Consider the following 15974-nt stretch of genomic DNA (forward strand, 5'->3'; position numbering starts at 1 on the left):
TGAGCTTTGTTTTTCGGGAGAAGTTGTTACAAAAAAGAGTTTCGAAAAAAAACTAGTTTACAGAGGAAAACAAGAAAAATATTATAGAATTTGTACTGAAGATGCACAAGAATTGCAGTAAGGCTCTTTGATAGCAAGTTTCGGTCTTATGAGGTATTTGGTACCCTGCATTATACTTCCACTTCAAAAATCACACACACACACACACATGTTCCTCACTAGAACTGCATTCCACTAAACAAGTAAGGATTATTAGAAGATAACTATAAGTAAGCTACCTTCAGGCTTCACAGATTCCTCAAAGAGACCTTTCCTGATAAATGGTCAAGGATACTACCAAGTTTTCTGTGATATTCATCAACCAACGATTGGAATAAACAGCCTTCTTGAATTTTCTTGTGAATAGACATGTACATGGTACATTGGTCCATTGAATGTACAGGACACCAACACATGGATCCCTGGGGAACACCAGCGTCGATGGTGAAAGTATTTGAGAGTTATCCATCGACAGCCACTTGCAAGAAAGTTTGGCCAGCAAACCCTCATGCCTCAGAAATATCAAGTGCAATAGCTTTTGATTCTCCATGTTTTTCGATTGCGGTATTCCAAATATGGGTGACATACGACAGAAGGCCGCCTGTTGATCTTTGTTTCCGAAAGCCATATTGATGATCGCTCAATATGTTTGAAGCAAGCAGTCAGTTTCTTCATTATGCCATTGTTTGTGTGTTCAAACTCAAATGTTGTTGTAGTTACTCATAGGTACAGTACTTACACTTAATAATAAAATACCTACTTTTACTAATGCCTACCATAATCAAAATTGATTTTTGTCACCCTTCCCCTACTTAGAACGAAGCTTGACCTGCCCTTGATTGCAGAGCTCCTCTAGCAACTATTTTGTACCTAGCTAACAATTTTGATGAAGAGTTGAACTTGGATTGTACTGACTCAATCTACTTTCCATAAATTTATCCTCAACCAAATAATTAAGTTTTCAACATGTTCGATCAATTAAAAAACTAACATTGTGCCACACTTTCTTTCAAAAACCTCCTAATTCCATAAAACGCCGCTCTATTCATGAGCAAATCCAACCGAGACATTAATTAATTCATTCTAATCTCGAGATGAAACTCGAAAGCTCATTACTTTATTATTATCAACCGTCAGAAGGCCGACTTAAGTCCGGGAGTGTTAAGCTAAGTCTTCGAGCTTTGCGATGAGTCGGACAGATCGACCCGGATTTCTCCAGACTTACCGGGCTGCTTTTCTACATATCCAGACAGATTTCACAGCTCTGGTCATCGGTTTAATAGCCGAAAGAACGGCTTTGCGGATACATTGTTTCAAACGGACTCACATTTTTATTGAAACAATTACGTGGGCGATTCTCAGGAGAGCCGCTTTTTTGTTTATGGTGTAACGGAGGTGCCTCAAGGATCCTTTACAACTGGAAATTCGGAATTTATGACTGGATAGGAGGAGACAGTGTGAGACTTTACACATTTCCCTGCAATTCATCAAAAATAAATTATCTAAATTGTTCAAAACTGTACTTCTTTCAACTAGTGAGGATCAGTAGCAAAACTAATAGTGATAATTTTCGAGAACTATTTTTTGTGGAGGAGACTATGTATCCTAATTTTCAAGGTTTTTAACCTCTCACAATCGTGACATATGATCAATTTTAGTCACGATGTTATAACTATATGCTCCAGAAGATTGGTTTGAGGCTCAAGAGGTTATATCTGACTTATGCGCTGCCGATTGGCAGCGCATAAGTTGAAAATCAACGCACTCAACTCTAAAGTAATGATATTTGAGAAAACGAACATCATATAAATCTAAGTTTAGACTTAGATACAAAACTTTGGTTTGGAAAACAAATCGGCTCTTTTTTGCAAAAGACTTAGTGTTCATTGAAAATGCTTTATCCCTACAGACAAATTCTTTCACAATCACTTGAAAAACCTTAAGTGATACCCTTCAGGAACTTTGACTTTTGTGATGTTCTGTATGGACCATATTTAGTTCATGACGATATCAGTTGTATAGGAAATAATATGATCCAATATCTCAGAAGCAAAGATCTGCAAAATTGTTAAAAATGCAAGATCGTCGAAAACTACATGTTCTCATTTTCTCTTTACTGAACTAACTAACCCTTTCGATATTTCTGACTTGTTATACTCCCAATCTAGGATCCTTGACATCCGCCAGAACGGTAAAGAAAGTAATCGAAAACATAATAACTTGCTTTGAAAAAGGAGAACACACTATTGCTGCTTTATGTGATCTAAGAAAAGCATTCAATGGCATTTCCCATTTCATTCTACTGAAAAAATTAGATGACTATGGCATAAGAGGAAACCCCCTGTCACTTATTTCTTCATATCTGACAAACAGATACCAGTACGTGTCAATTGACTTAAACAATGTGTTTGCCAAAAAAACCAGTTACATGTGGAGTTCTTAAGGCTCGGTTCTGGGTCCTCTTTTATTCACAATCTATATAAATGATCTCTTTTCTTTGAACTGGTTAGAGTACATTGAACAATTTAGCATTAAACTGTCGAAATACACATTTCTTCTTCGGAAATTGAAAGATGTAATCAATCAACAGGCGCTATTATCGGCTTACTACGCTTTTTTCCATTCTCACATCTCATATGGAACAATTCTTTGGGGAAACAGTACTAACGCAAATAGGATATTTATGTTACAAAAAAAACCGTAAAGATATTATCTGGGGCTAGTTTCTTAGACCCCTGTAGACCTCATTTCCTTTCAATGGAAATAATGACAGTACCTTTTACGTATCTGTCTCAACTCATGATAGATATTCATAAAAATGAACCAACATTAAACAGAAATTGTAATTTGCACGATTATGAGACTAGAGCATGTGATTTTTTGAGGGCCAGTAGGTTCAGACTGAAAAAGTCAAGCAGAAACTATGTCGATGTCAACGATATTCTACTTTCCCATGTTAATATCTGTTTAAACTGAAATTGTATATTTTCTTTCTGTTATTTCTATGAAATCAGGTTGACCAGCCTGTTTGGATCAATAAATGAATGAGTAGAGAAACACGTGTAGAAAACCTCATAATAAAATGTTTTCAAACTACTAAATATCATAAATATCAATCAAGTTTTGGTCAGTTGAATCACACAAAGTGACTTCAGTTCCATCAGAAACTGATCAGAACCCGTTTCCCAGCTTTTCGCAGTGTTCCTTCTCCGACCGCGGGTCAATTACCGCCGCTAATGAGAAAATAAATACCGTCGAGTGATTGGCGGCCGTTCTGGTGTCAAATTAGAGGGCCGGCCATGGCGCCTGGCCCGAGAAAGGGAGAGGGGGGCGAAAGCGCGAGCTTAGTATTCGCAAAGCTCTCAGACCGACGCCCGACTCCGCCGCGACGTTCTCTGATCCGGCCTAAACCTGGCCGAAGCCGGTTTTAAGCTCCGCACCTTTTTTCGCCGACTTTCGCGTCGCACCTGGGATTTGCTTGCGGTTCTTCAAGTGATCCTTGCTTTCGTTGAGTGATTTTCGCGGTTGATTTGTGGATGCGAGTGATTTCGATTTTTTTGGGGAGAAAAAGGGTAAGGGTTATCTCAATTCCACGATATTATTTTATAATCCGGCTCGAAGGACCAAGGTCACTTTTTTCAATATTACGGGCGTATTTTAATACCCGTTTTTTAGGACTTCATCTACGTGAATTGACATCTGTCAATCAATTTAAACTGTCAACTGATATAAAACAAGGTTCTCAGAATGATGATTACGTAAAGAATGATGACTTAGCATTAACACAATTCAAAATAGTTCGGTACAGTGAAAGTGAATGGTCTTACACACCATTTCTCTATTATCATGAATATCTGGTGAATGGAAATGGAAATGGCCGATACTTGGTGAAAATCCATATTAAAACTAACTTATGAGATTTACTTCGACTACCATTATGAAATGTTACTGAAAACATTAACTCTAATCTTGTTTCAATAACTAGAAAAGAGCGGATTCAATAGTTTAATTAATTAGTAGAAGCAGGTAAATACTTAGACACTAGAAAAATCTTTTTGAGAACCAAATATTACCAAATAATCATTCATCCATTAGATATTTGAAATTTTCATACTTATTTATTCTCCTACTTTCTAGAAGGTCAAGTTTGGCACCTTTCTTCTGGAAATAATGAGTTTTGATTTCATTATTGGGCTCATATTCCTCTGTAATGAGGTATGTTGAATTCATTTCTCCATTCCTGAGACTGCTGATGTGTTCTTTTGTGCGTGTTTACAATGTTCTTTCAGTTTGACCTATGTGAAGCATCAGACATGAATCACACGACAATGCATACACTTCTTTTGATAACCTGCATTTGAAACAAATTGAAATGTTTGGGAATATTATTTTCATATTCAATAAAATATATATTTTTCATTTACTTGAGTTCTATGCGAACTGAAATAATTTTTGGATGAAAATTTTTGTAACAACTGCATCATACCCGGTTGCAACTATACTATAACAATTTTCAATTGAAGGTGATTCATTAGCAACGTCGCACTTGAAGCGACCAACGGACAATCCTCTTACCAACTCTGCAGAGGCGTACCAAAATAATATTTTTATTTATTTAAACACACATGTTATTACGTAAAAATTGTTATAGTAGGTGGTGCTACCTGGTGTCAATGGTAAAACTGATTACATTTTATTATTATGCCTGATACAGTACTTCAAAAAAACAGAAAAATTTACGAAATAATTATTATGTTCCTTTCATGAAGAAAGAGAACTACAAAGTAAAGGAATAATTATCTGTGTTATGCTTATGAAGTTTCAGAATCCATTGACTCATCCGAAGAGGAATCCCCAGTCACACTTAAATCTATTATTATTTGGTCGAAAACAGTGTCTACCATACCGTCCAATCTCCACATTTTTTCTTCTTCCTTGATAACATGGGCTACAGCATTAGCCCAATCTTCTTTCCGTATCCGTTCCATTGTGAGTTCTAATAAACGTTGGACATCAGAAATTATATATGTCATGTTTTCACAAGCTACGCAACCCTTAATTTGAGCCCAGATTAATGCTATCGGATTTAACTCGCAATGGTAAGGAGGGGAGTCTCAAAATGGTGATGCCTTCAGCACGAGCTATTGTATCCACCACATGCTGGCGATATCTGTCACGATGCTGTTTGATGACACTCATAAGCTCGGCCTCAACCATGTCCTTGGAAAATGGAATTAATTTTTGTCCTAACCAACTCTGCATGTCTGCTTTTCTGGTGGTCATGGTTGGCAGCTGTTCTACTAATCGGCTGTGATATGAAGCGTTATCCATTACTATTACCGAATTTGGCTCGACTCGTGAAAGAAGGGGTTTCAAACCATCCTTCAAAGCGTTGGGCGTCCACGTCTTCGTGATAATCCCCCGTTCTAGGAACTAATCAATGACAGTTATACCTGAGTTTAACGAACATTTATACCTGAGTTTAATGACTAGGTCAACTAATTATCTCACAATAAAGCGTGAATGTGATGAAAATCTATGATTATGTATTTTGAAAAACAATTATCGGCCAACTCTATCTTATATTTTGAAGATAATAAATATAACAGTCTATTTAATAAATACACACATCGGAAAAGTCTAGGGATATTTTTAAAAATGGCAATAATTTTTCGTCGTGCATCGACAAAATGAGATTGTCAATGTCTTGTTGAGGTACATTTGCCCATTCAGCGATTAAAAGCTCTCTCAATTGAAACGTTGTGTGAATGTTCCCCATATGCGAAGTAATTCTTCGTTGAAGCATGTCCCACACATGCTCGATGGGATTCAGGTCCGGTGATTGTGCTGGTCATGGCAATACATCAACTCCTTCGTTGGTGAGCCAGTCAGTCACTAGACGCGCGACATGTGGACGAGCATTATCGTGCATTAGGTGGAAGTTTTCACCAACAGCACCAGCAAACGGACGGACAATAGGTAGAAGAATGGTGTCGAGGTAGTGTCGAGCTGTGAGGGAGCGATTTGGAAAAACGAGATCGGTTCTGCCGCCGATCATGATTCCGCCCCATAGCATTACTGTACCACCTCTGTATGTGTGGACTTCCTGGACGTGTCTCAAACGTTCATTATTTCCAGGTCGTCTCCACAGTCTTACTCGACGAGAATCTGGATGAAATCCAAATCTGGATTCGTCTGTAAACAAAACTGTGGCCCAATCATTTGCATCCCAGTTTTGATGTTCTTGACACCACTCTAATCTTCTACCGCGATTGCCTCACGACAAAGGTGGACATCTAAGTGGCCTTCTGTTGTGGAGATCTGCTTCACGCAGTCGATTTCTGACAGTAACACGACCAATGGTTACCTGGTGCGTCTGCTGCAACACGTTAACCAACTTAGGTGCTATGATTGTCGGTTGTCTTCTTGCAGTTAAGACCAAAAATCGGTCTTGAATTGCAGTTGTAGCGCGTCTTCGCCCTGGATGTTGTTCGGCTGGACTGCCAGTTTCACGGAAACGCCGCCACAATCGACTGATAACACTTTGGGAGACCCCCAAACGAAGAGCTACATCATTTTGTCGCATGCCACCTTGAAGAAGCCCTACAGCTCTATTCATCTCAGCCAATAGTAAGTGATGGCGTTCCATGTTAAAGCACAATATTTCTAGTTTAATTGCTGAGCAAGAACTGCATAGAATGTACAAACTCGACACTTTCAGATTATTCATTTTAGCCGAAAACCTACAGTTTCTAAAAAACTTGATAAAAGATTAGTTACCGTTTTTGAAGGCTTTGTTCAACCCATAGAAATCTACAGGGTGGTCGAGTGTACCAATTTAATCGAAATTAAACGACGTCATGCATTTATTTTTATGATATTTAGTATGTTATAAAAATATCCCTAGACTTTTCCGATGTGTGTATAATAAAATATATTTAATAAATACAAAACAAAGTAACCTTCACAAGAAACAGAACACACTACGCCTATGCAGATAAGGACGCTTGATAATGAAGAAACTAAATGACTAGTTATGGCAGTTTTAGGACGCAAATATAATAGACCTGCGAAGTGTTGATCAGTTTCAAAGTATTTAACGAACTGGTTCACCTATTCGCTTGTACATCCTATCGATATTCAGAAGCTATCTTGTTACGGGGGGAAATTTTATGGAATCATCTTAATTTTCAATTATTCACAATGGCGATGCATAGACAATAAAAATGACCCCGGTAAGAATTTAGTTCTAACATTTAACATTGTTGCCGTTAGCTCTCAGTTCAATTTGTATGTGAGTTACCATCAATTGAAAATTGTCAGACTATAGTGCCAATTTAACCTGCCAGATTCTCCATTCCTCATTGGTCAAAATTCATTACCTGCCCATTACCAGCAGTAATATAACCTATTTGTGAGGGCTATGTAGATAAGCAAAATGTTGATTGGAGTGTGTCTGTTTCATCTCTCATTTCCTGACTTCTCATAGTTCCTCATCTGAAATCTACCACCAGCAATAATATAATAATAATATTTATTTCCGTAAGACATGTCATAGGCAAAGGAATAGTCGAAACACAAAAACAAAAATATTGACAAGCTGAGCGAAACAGAATACATACCTGATGAATTTATTTCAGTTTCAGCCAAAGAAATATGAAAATAACCCACCACGGCTAGGAAGCGCAAAAGGCAACAATCTACGAAACTACTGACCTCGCCATGGAGCGCTTGGAATCACTCTCAGACTCGCAGCTCTGCCTCCAAGATCTCGTCACCGGTGTGACTACATCCTCAGCGTCCGACCTGCATGGGCACCACCACCTCCACGACACGGCGGTGTCGGCCAGTTCCGCCATCTCCGGAATCATGTCCGGAGCGTCTTCGTCGGTCCTCGGGCACCACGTGACTTCGCACGAGACGTCGCATCACCACGGGGTGGTGCCCCATACGCCGTCCCTGCACCACGAACCGCTGGAGAAGCTGAAACGTTGTGAGTTCGTTTGAGTTTTCTTACTTTCCTTACTCTATAATTGCTATTATCATCAAGAAACAATACTCGTAATGATATGCCAGAGTTGATGATTGAAAGTGTTTGTGAAGTATTTTTATGCAGAAATAACATCGATCCGGCTCGAAGGACCAATATCGTTTTTGTGCGATAGATGTGGTCAATGACAAACTCCTTATTTCATTAACCTCTCAGTGCGCAGAATAACAACGGGGAATATTTCTCATCACAATGATGAGAGTGATGAGAAGGTCAGTAGAGTTGAAACTGGTTTATGTCTCATAGGTGCGTTTCTGAAAATAGGGTTCGACTCGTTCATTTTCATTTCGACGAAAAAAATTTGAACTAGACTATTGATCTACTTCTATACTATTCCATAGTATGCTTTAGTATTTTCACAAGCCTTTTTGTTATTGGAATTCTGTTTCGAAAAAGATTCTAAACTCGAAAGGTATACCTACTGAATCAGGTTTACTTCAAATTAATCTTTTTCAGTAACATTCTAAACACTATTCACCAATGTACGAATTCCATTTTAATAATTCAGTATCAGAAACAAACGATTGAGATTGGAACTGTATTTGACAATACTATATCACTTTCATATTGTTTCAATGCTTTTTTTGTTGGCTGTTGGAGTCTTTCTTCTTTATTCATTGTACTACATCAATTATTATTCCTCTTTTTTTGATCCTAGAGGATTCATGTTAAGAGGATCATCAGGAAAAACATCTCAAAAAAATATGAATCGTCATGAAACTTTTTTCCAGTTTTTCTACAACAATTTCATCAACTCACAGCTTGAAAACGTATCAATTTCATTGGAACAACCACAGAGGCATAATTGTAATATATATCTGGGTAAATTGTGTTGACGATAAAAAAAATTCTCAGTGTATAATTAGTGTATAAGTACCTTCTTCTGTGAGTGCAATATCAATTATTTCGAGATTTAGTTTATGACCGATATAAAATAAACAAAAATTTACACTGTTTCGGTTTTGACAGTCATCATTTCGGATTATTTTACCAGGACAAGTTGTGATCATGAGGAATTGACTTCAGGAAAAATAAGCAAATTGTTCGTTTTCGTTGATCTTCATATGTTTAACATCTGTTGAGATAAGTTTAATCGTTATCTTTTGAGAGATAAAATCCGATGGTAACGGTATATACGAAATGTTCTAGTTTTATGGCCTTCATCTATTTCAACGATGTTTGAAAATGAAAACTTAATTGATTCGTTCAAAATTGAGCTGGAATCATAGTAGCAGGAAACACATCAGATTTTCCATGAGAAAATTCCCGTTTTCACTTGAAAGACGTACAATTAGGCCTTTCAGAAACTCGTCGAACAGTACAGAAGTACAGAGTATTCGAAAGCATTCCACAACATTTTGGAACTTTTTGGAATGTTCGGGAATAGTTCGGGAATATCCCGGAACATTTTAGGTCATAGTGAACTACTCAAGTTCTTTTTTGTATGTATGGGCTACTCTCTAGTGGGGGTTTCAAAGCATGAACCGTCGATCTCTTTTGATTTTTTCTTAATTGAAACACCAGTTAAACTGTTTTTTTAAATCAGTAACGGCAAGGGACTTTATAATAGGTATTGATTGATATATTCGTCTGACAATATTATTCAAACAATTCAAATGAAATCGACTCCTATCAAAACGGATCTCCACATATCACTTTAAAAAATACCATCAAACTTCATTTCTGTCACACTCCAACAATTCCACCAACAGGCTCTCGACTGAAGATGAAGATTAATTGCTTTGGTACATAATAATATGTCCCTTATACATATGTGCCGAAAATTATCCCTTTAGGCACTATACCCACATTTTCCGATATTATAATGTTTTTTTCATGTGGAAAGAAGACGCTATTGAATTGAAGATCATCCTAAAAATATAACCCCTTCAATTCAAATAAGATTCCTCTTGGCCGGGATTAAATCAAATAGGTGAATGAATGTCATTACGATGTCATCGATGACATAAGCAGATCAAGCTCATTCCGTGACATTAAAAAATCGTAATTCATGAATGAAGTGTGTGTATTTTCTATAATGTTATCCAATTTGGTACTGAAGAGCCTTGGGGCAAGTGTCTTAAGGCAAAACATCGGTGTATACCAGTGAGGATGACCGTGTTCCATGTAAGTGCAATTTATTACCATTAATTCAAAGTAGAACTCATGTGAATGATATCTGATTTTCATTCCACAACGAATGTTTGAAATACAAACTGAGTAGAGAAAAGTATCTTCTGTATAATTCAGTGTTCATATAGAAGTATTTGTTTCGAAAGAATTTTTTTCTTTCGTGTAATTCAATGTTTATATGAAAGTAGCTGTTTCAGGAAGACTTTCTTTCAGTTTGTGTCTGAAAGTTACTTCTTTGCATGATCTACACATTCATGTATGGAGTTACTTATTTTCAAATTGATTACTTCCTTCTTTTCTTTGGAAGATTCCCTCATCCCTTTTTTTTGTATCAATAGTAACGTTCAGTCTTCATTTCGACTATACCATAGCCCTATCTCTGGTCTTATCAGAATAAATCAAGATATATTTGAACCAACGGATGACAATATATTTACTAGAATGGTACTTCTTGGTTAAACTGAGGCATTTGATACTTCAGACCAAAGGTTCTAGAAAACTCACCTTTCTTTGGAAATGATGATGGAACTTATGATGTTACATAACTGTGCTTCGCCTGTGGATTTTGGGGTTCCGCAAGGTATCAGTATTAGCCTCCATTATTTTTTTATAAACATATGTGACTTCCATCAAATTATCGATCATCGATATTATTTTAATGATACTCAGCTACGTTAAGTACTTATTATCACCTGTGAAAACTGACAAAAAAGAGTCAAAAACATCAGTCTAAACCAGGGGTCTCCAAACTTTGAAGCCTTCGGGCCATAATGATTTTTTCAGTTTGTTCCAAGGGCCAATTACTGCCCTTAACTATATTTCTAGACTAGGATAGTCGCAAAGTGCGTGACCTAAGCAAACTTACGCTTTTTTTGCATTTCAATTATCATTGTGTATTGTGACACTTAACGACATCTAGTGGCGAGTAGTGGTACTATGTACTATCTTTTTCAGCTACCCGCTAGGTGGCATTAGGCATAATTAATTGCATATAAAAAGGCTAGCGGCGCAACTGCGAGTTAGTCTGCGAAAGAAAGGCAAAGGAAGTGAAACTGTCTATTGTGAAATAAAGTAACACCCGTCAATAAAAGTATTTTGATTTGACTTATTGTTTTTATGTGTGATTTGTCAGTATGGAAAAGAAGCGAAAAATCGACAGTGAATGCAGAACGTTCCAAGCAAAATGGAACTTTCAGTATTTTGTGATTGAGTCCAGTAATAAGGCGCTATGTTTAATTTGTAATGAAACCATAGCTGTTCTCAAAGACTATAACATTAAACGACACTATGAATCGAAACATCTTCAAAGTTACTCCAAGTATACAGGAAGTTTGCGGAAGGAAAAATTTGAAGCTTTGAAACGAGGACTCATTCTGTGTTTTCTTCTTCAACTTATCACAGCAATAGTAACAACAATTAGGTAATTATTGGCTGTCGCGGGCCAGATTGATGACAGTAAATCATTGGCTGTCGCGGGCCGGATTGATGACACTGGCGGGCCGGATTTGGCCCGCGGGCCGTAGTTTGGAGACCCCTGGTCTAAACCTACAACCTCATTTTGAACAGAAACAGGTGGAAACTGATTTTTTGAATCAAAAATCAAAAAGATGGAAATTGAAGGGTTAACCAACATGAGATTTGGGTATCGTGGGACGAATGTGGCAAAAATCTGGAAATATGGCTGAACGTTGATCTTAGATTCTAGAAGCACATAACTGCTCAGCTATTTCTGGTTACAAATATAATGTGGTCTATTCTCAAATCGAAACGTTGTGGAACACTGATATTGCGACATTATTTATGGCCCTGCTCTGGTACAGGGTGAAGCTAAGCTTGCACAGAAAATTCAGAATAACACTGAAGGACATTCGTATGGTTTGTGTGGGGTTGACCTCTTTCAATTTAAGGGGTTTGGTTAGTTGATACTCAGGTTAGGTTAGGTTAGTAGGTTTATTTGACCCACTCACGTTGATCCTTGATGAAATCTGGAAATTTCATCTGCTTGTGAATACAGATAATATAAGTTTGTCTGTCGAAAGAATAAGATATGGAAGATACATCACTGAGCAAATTAAACTCACTGGAGAATAAATATATTAATCGGCTACAATCATATCATTTTCTCCAATTGTTCTGCGATTGTTAAAAACTCTACCCAGCCCATCGTAATTTGAAAAAGGGACATAAATTCCTTACGATCGCAGTCAAAAATTTATGGATTCTAATTGTCGATAAAATTTATCAATTACGGGATTACTTTTTATCAGATGATAAATTTTATGATGGACGGTAACGATGGGCAATTTTATTTTATGAGGACTGTAAGTACCTATCTAGAAAACGATTACGCTTCGAAAACTAAGAAATCCTGACGGAGTAATTGTTTGTGTAGATATATCATCGAGTAATTTTCTTGAAAGCGGTTGCATGAAGAAAACATGTCTCCAAGGTTCATTAAAACTGTTCCATCCGACTTAATTTGGTTGAAAGTTAGGTTATTCGATGAGAGAATATTGCTTATCAAAAATGTTAATAACAATTGTTCAGATGTCCAATTTGCAAAGAATATTTTTCTTTGCAAATTGGATTTACAGTTTTCCACTTTCTTTTTGTTTTTAAAAAAAGACGAAACACAAGCACTACAGGAAAATCCTTAAGGAGCTCTTAGAGCGGTGTCTGTGCAAAAGTAACGATTCACATTGGATTCGAATCGCTGAAGATTAAATCCATTTGGGAAAACGCAGTTCTCCATATGAAAGAGTTCTTGAACAGCGAACTTTGAGGTGTACTGAGTTGAACCTCGAAACGATGGGCAGCGACAGTCTGTTGCGTACTTCTGATGTGTACCGCTCTCGGTGAAATTAAATGTGCCAAGTCACTTGAACACCTTTCGTGAAAGTATCTATAGACGAGATGTTCCAGGCTGTCAAGTTGGACGTGATGTTCGCGTCTCCAATCAGGCTCTTTTCTGGATAGAATCCAGCAACTTCAGGGTATGATAGGGGGCAGAGCTTCATATCATATCATATCGTTATATCAAGTTGATTGCTTTAATTACATGAAGAGTTGGAAAGGTTTTGCTCTGCAAAACGGATTTGATGTTGGTGTCTCGACAGTACCATAGGAGTGCCGGAAATATTACATTCTCTCCTGTAGACAATATGATTTTCGAGAAGGTGTGTCGACCCAAGATGCTGTCCTAGACCTAACAACTGAAATGTATTCTGCTATGGATAACAAGAAGGCATCTCTATGTGTCTTCATAGACCTGTCAAAGGCTTTTGACACAGTTAGCCACCCACTCCTTCTTAAATCACTCGAAAACATAGGTATAAGAGGAACAACCCTAAAGCTGTTTCAGAGTTACCTGCTAAACAGAAAGCAATGCGTTAAAATTGGAAACCACAAAAGTCAATACAAGAATATAGAATATGGTGTGCCTCAGGGAACTACCCTGGGCCCAATTCTTTTCAATATTTACCTTAATAACTTATTCTCAGTACCAACAATAGGAAAAATTTTCACATATGCTGATGACACAGCCATTTTTTATGAGGACACTACCTGGTCTTCCCTGAAAAATAAAGTAGAGATTGATCTCACAAATATCAGAAAATGGTTTTCACATAAACTCCTCACAATAAATTTCAGCAAAACGTACTACCTACCAATTTATGCTTCTGCGCGCTCCTCACCATCTTTTACTTCCCTCAATGTGTCCAGCTTGTTTAATATCACACCTGTTAAACAGTTTAAATATCTCGGGATTGTTATAGATGACCAACTCAAATGGGAATCCCATATAATCTATATAATAAAAAAACTCCAATTTCTAATGCACCGTTTCAAGGTCCTAAGAGACATATTAGACAACAAAACACTCAAAACGTTATATTTCGCTCTCATCCAAACGCATATAACTTACGGGATACTGGCATGGGGATCAGCTGGAAAGACTACTATGAATAAACTGATAATAACACAAAAAAGAATCCTTAAAATAATTTTCAAAAAAAAGAAGAATCACCCAACAGATGTTCTTTATCACGAAACAAATATATTTGATCCCGTGCAGCTCTTCTTTCTGATTACTAATATAAAATGCTTCAAATCGAAACAAAAACACCCCAGGATAGAACACGAATACAACACTCGAACAAAACAACTTAACTTCAAAATGCCGTTTATGAACAAAGTTGTAGGACAAAAAAGCTACAGCTACCTCAGCCTCAAATTTTTTAATTCGCTACCCAATCAAATAAAAAGTTCAAAAAACCAAAATGAATTTAAAAAACGATTAAATGACTACATTACCAGTTTGCCACGTACAGAGATACATAAAATAGTGTATTGATAATATTTCTGTGTCTATACATATATAGTTATTAACCTCAAATAGTGTTCCGTTATTATATAAATATATCTTTAAATCGAAAAACAAACTGACCATATGTATGTGTATATGTGTATGTATGTATATATGTGTATGTGTGTGTATATATATATGTATATATGTGTATATATGTATTTTAGCTAATGTAAGTGTAAATAAGGATATATCTAGGGTTGAATATGAATGTTGTATTTTTATTATTTTATTAGTTTTCTTTAAGTGATTTTAACTTTGATTGTAATTTTCACAGTCACACACAAACTGGAAACAGTTTATGTGACTTCTTAGTTTATTAACTTGTTTTTACTCTGTCTATATTCTATATTTTATATTGTACCTGAAGTTAATAAATAATAATAATAATAGTAATACATCACTCGTGATGTCTCTTATACTGGACATGTTGACAGCAAATGTATGAAGGTCTCAATCCCTCCACGCCAGGTCCTGTATATAGGTACCAGAAACAATTATATCTATCAGTAGATCACAGTAGTCCAAGGTTTTGAAGACACCCTCCTGGTGGATCATGGCGAAACCCCTGGTTTGCTACTAAACCCACTTGATCTGAGTCAGGAAAGTCAGAAAGTCACGTTCTTTCTTTGAAGGAAGCCATATTTATTGTGTCATCTCCGTGAAACCATCGGAGAAAATTTATCTCTGCGGCTTACATGTGACACTCCAAACTCCTAAATCTATTACCTCCCTATTGTTGAGAGAAATATAACCGCAAAACGGATGTTTTGTGATTCCTCCCATGCCTCAAAAGGAGGTGCATACTTTTTCGTGGCTCCACATCGAGTTGACATAGGTCCCCTTAGTCTCTTTGACTTCTCCGAAGAAGTGGAGTTGGATCCGCTCGACAACCGTATTTGTAACAGAAACTTTGTTTCTATCTGATAGTTCCAACCACTAGAACTGTTGGAGTTTGTGCTGATACGTTTCGTGGAGAGAGTTCCACGCAGAGATGAGTCTACATCCAGATTGAGCTCCACATCCTGTCCGTAATCTCCATACGATTTTCATTTCAGATGGACCATTGCACATTTGTCTATCCCAAATTCCACACCGAAATCATGCGTTCTCTTGTACCATCCTCAATGTCTGGAAAAGAGACACACAAAGTGCAAGGTCATCCATATGGAACAAATAGGTGGCCACATATCTCCGGTTTTCGGAAATGCTACAGTCATACTTTTTCACCAGGTTAATTCAGCGCAACCCCTTCTGGAGGTGACTTGCTATATTTGGACTCAAGCTAGACCAGATGTCTAGGTAAATCAAGTCCTCCAGAATAGTTCAGTTGTTAATTACACATCACCAGGTAGTTGCGTACCGCAGAGTTATCGATCCAACCCA

At 37.1% G+C, this 15974-nt stretch overlaps 1 protein-coding gene across 3 annotated transcripts in view; it reads left to right on the forward strand.

The window, feature by feature from the left end:
• Ptx1 (pituitary homeobox homolog Ptx1) overlaps window positions 1-15974 on the forward strand; it is a 168131-nt gene that overhangs the window by 73999 nt on the left and 78158 nt on the right. For 2 of the 3 annotated variants that reach the window (XM_074169238.1, XM_074169237.1), the window contains exon 2: window positions 7680-8032. In XM_074169238.1, coding sequence (XP_074025339.1) covers window positions 7762-8032 — 271 coding nt within the window. In that variant the 5' untranslated portion in view covers window positions 7680-7761. The remainder of the gene's footprint in view (window positions 1-7679; window positions 8033-15974) is intronic. The other variant, XM_023163918.2, reaches the window with a different exon arrangement.

The sequence above is a fragment of the Leptinotarsa decemlineata genome, unplaced genomic scaffold (assembly GCF_025532065.1).
Source record: "Leptinotarsa decemlineata unplaced genomic scaffold, Ldec_3_MD MMD2_P_RNA_scaffold_5, whole genome shotgun sequence".
Taxonomy (NCBI): Eukaryota; Metazoa; Arthropoda; class Insecta; order Coleoptera; family Chrysomelidae; genus Leptinotarsa; species Leptinotarsa decemlineata.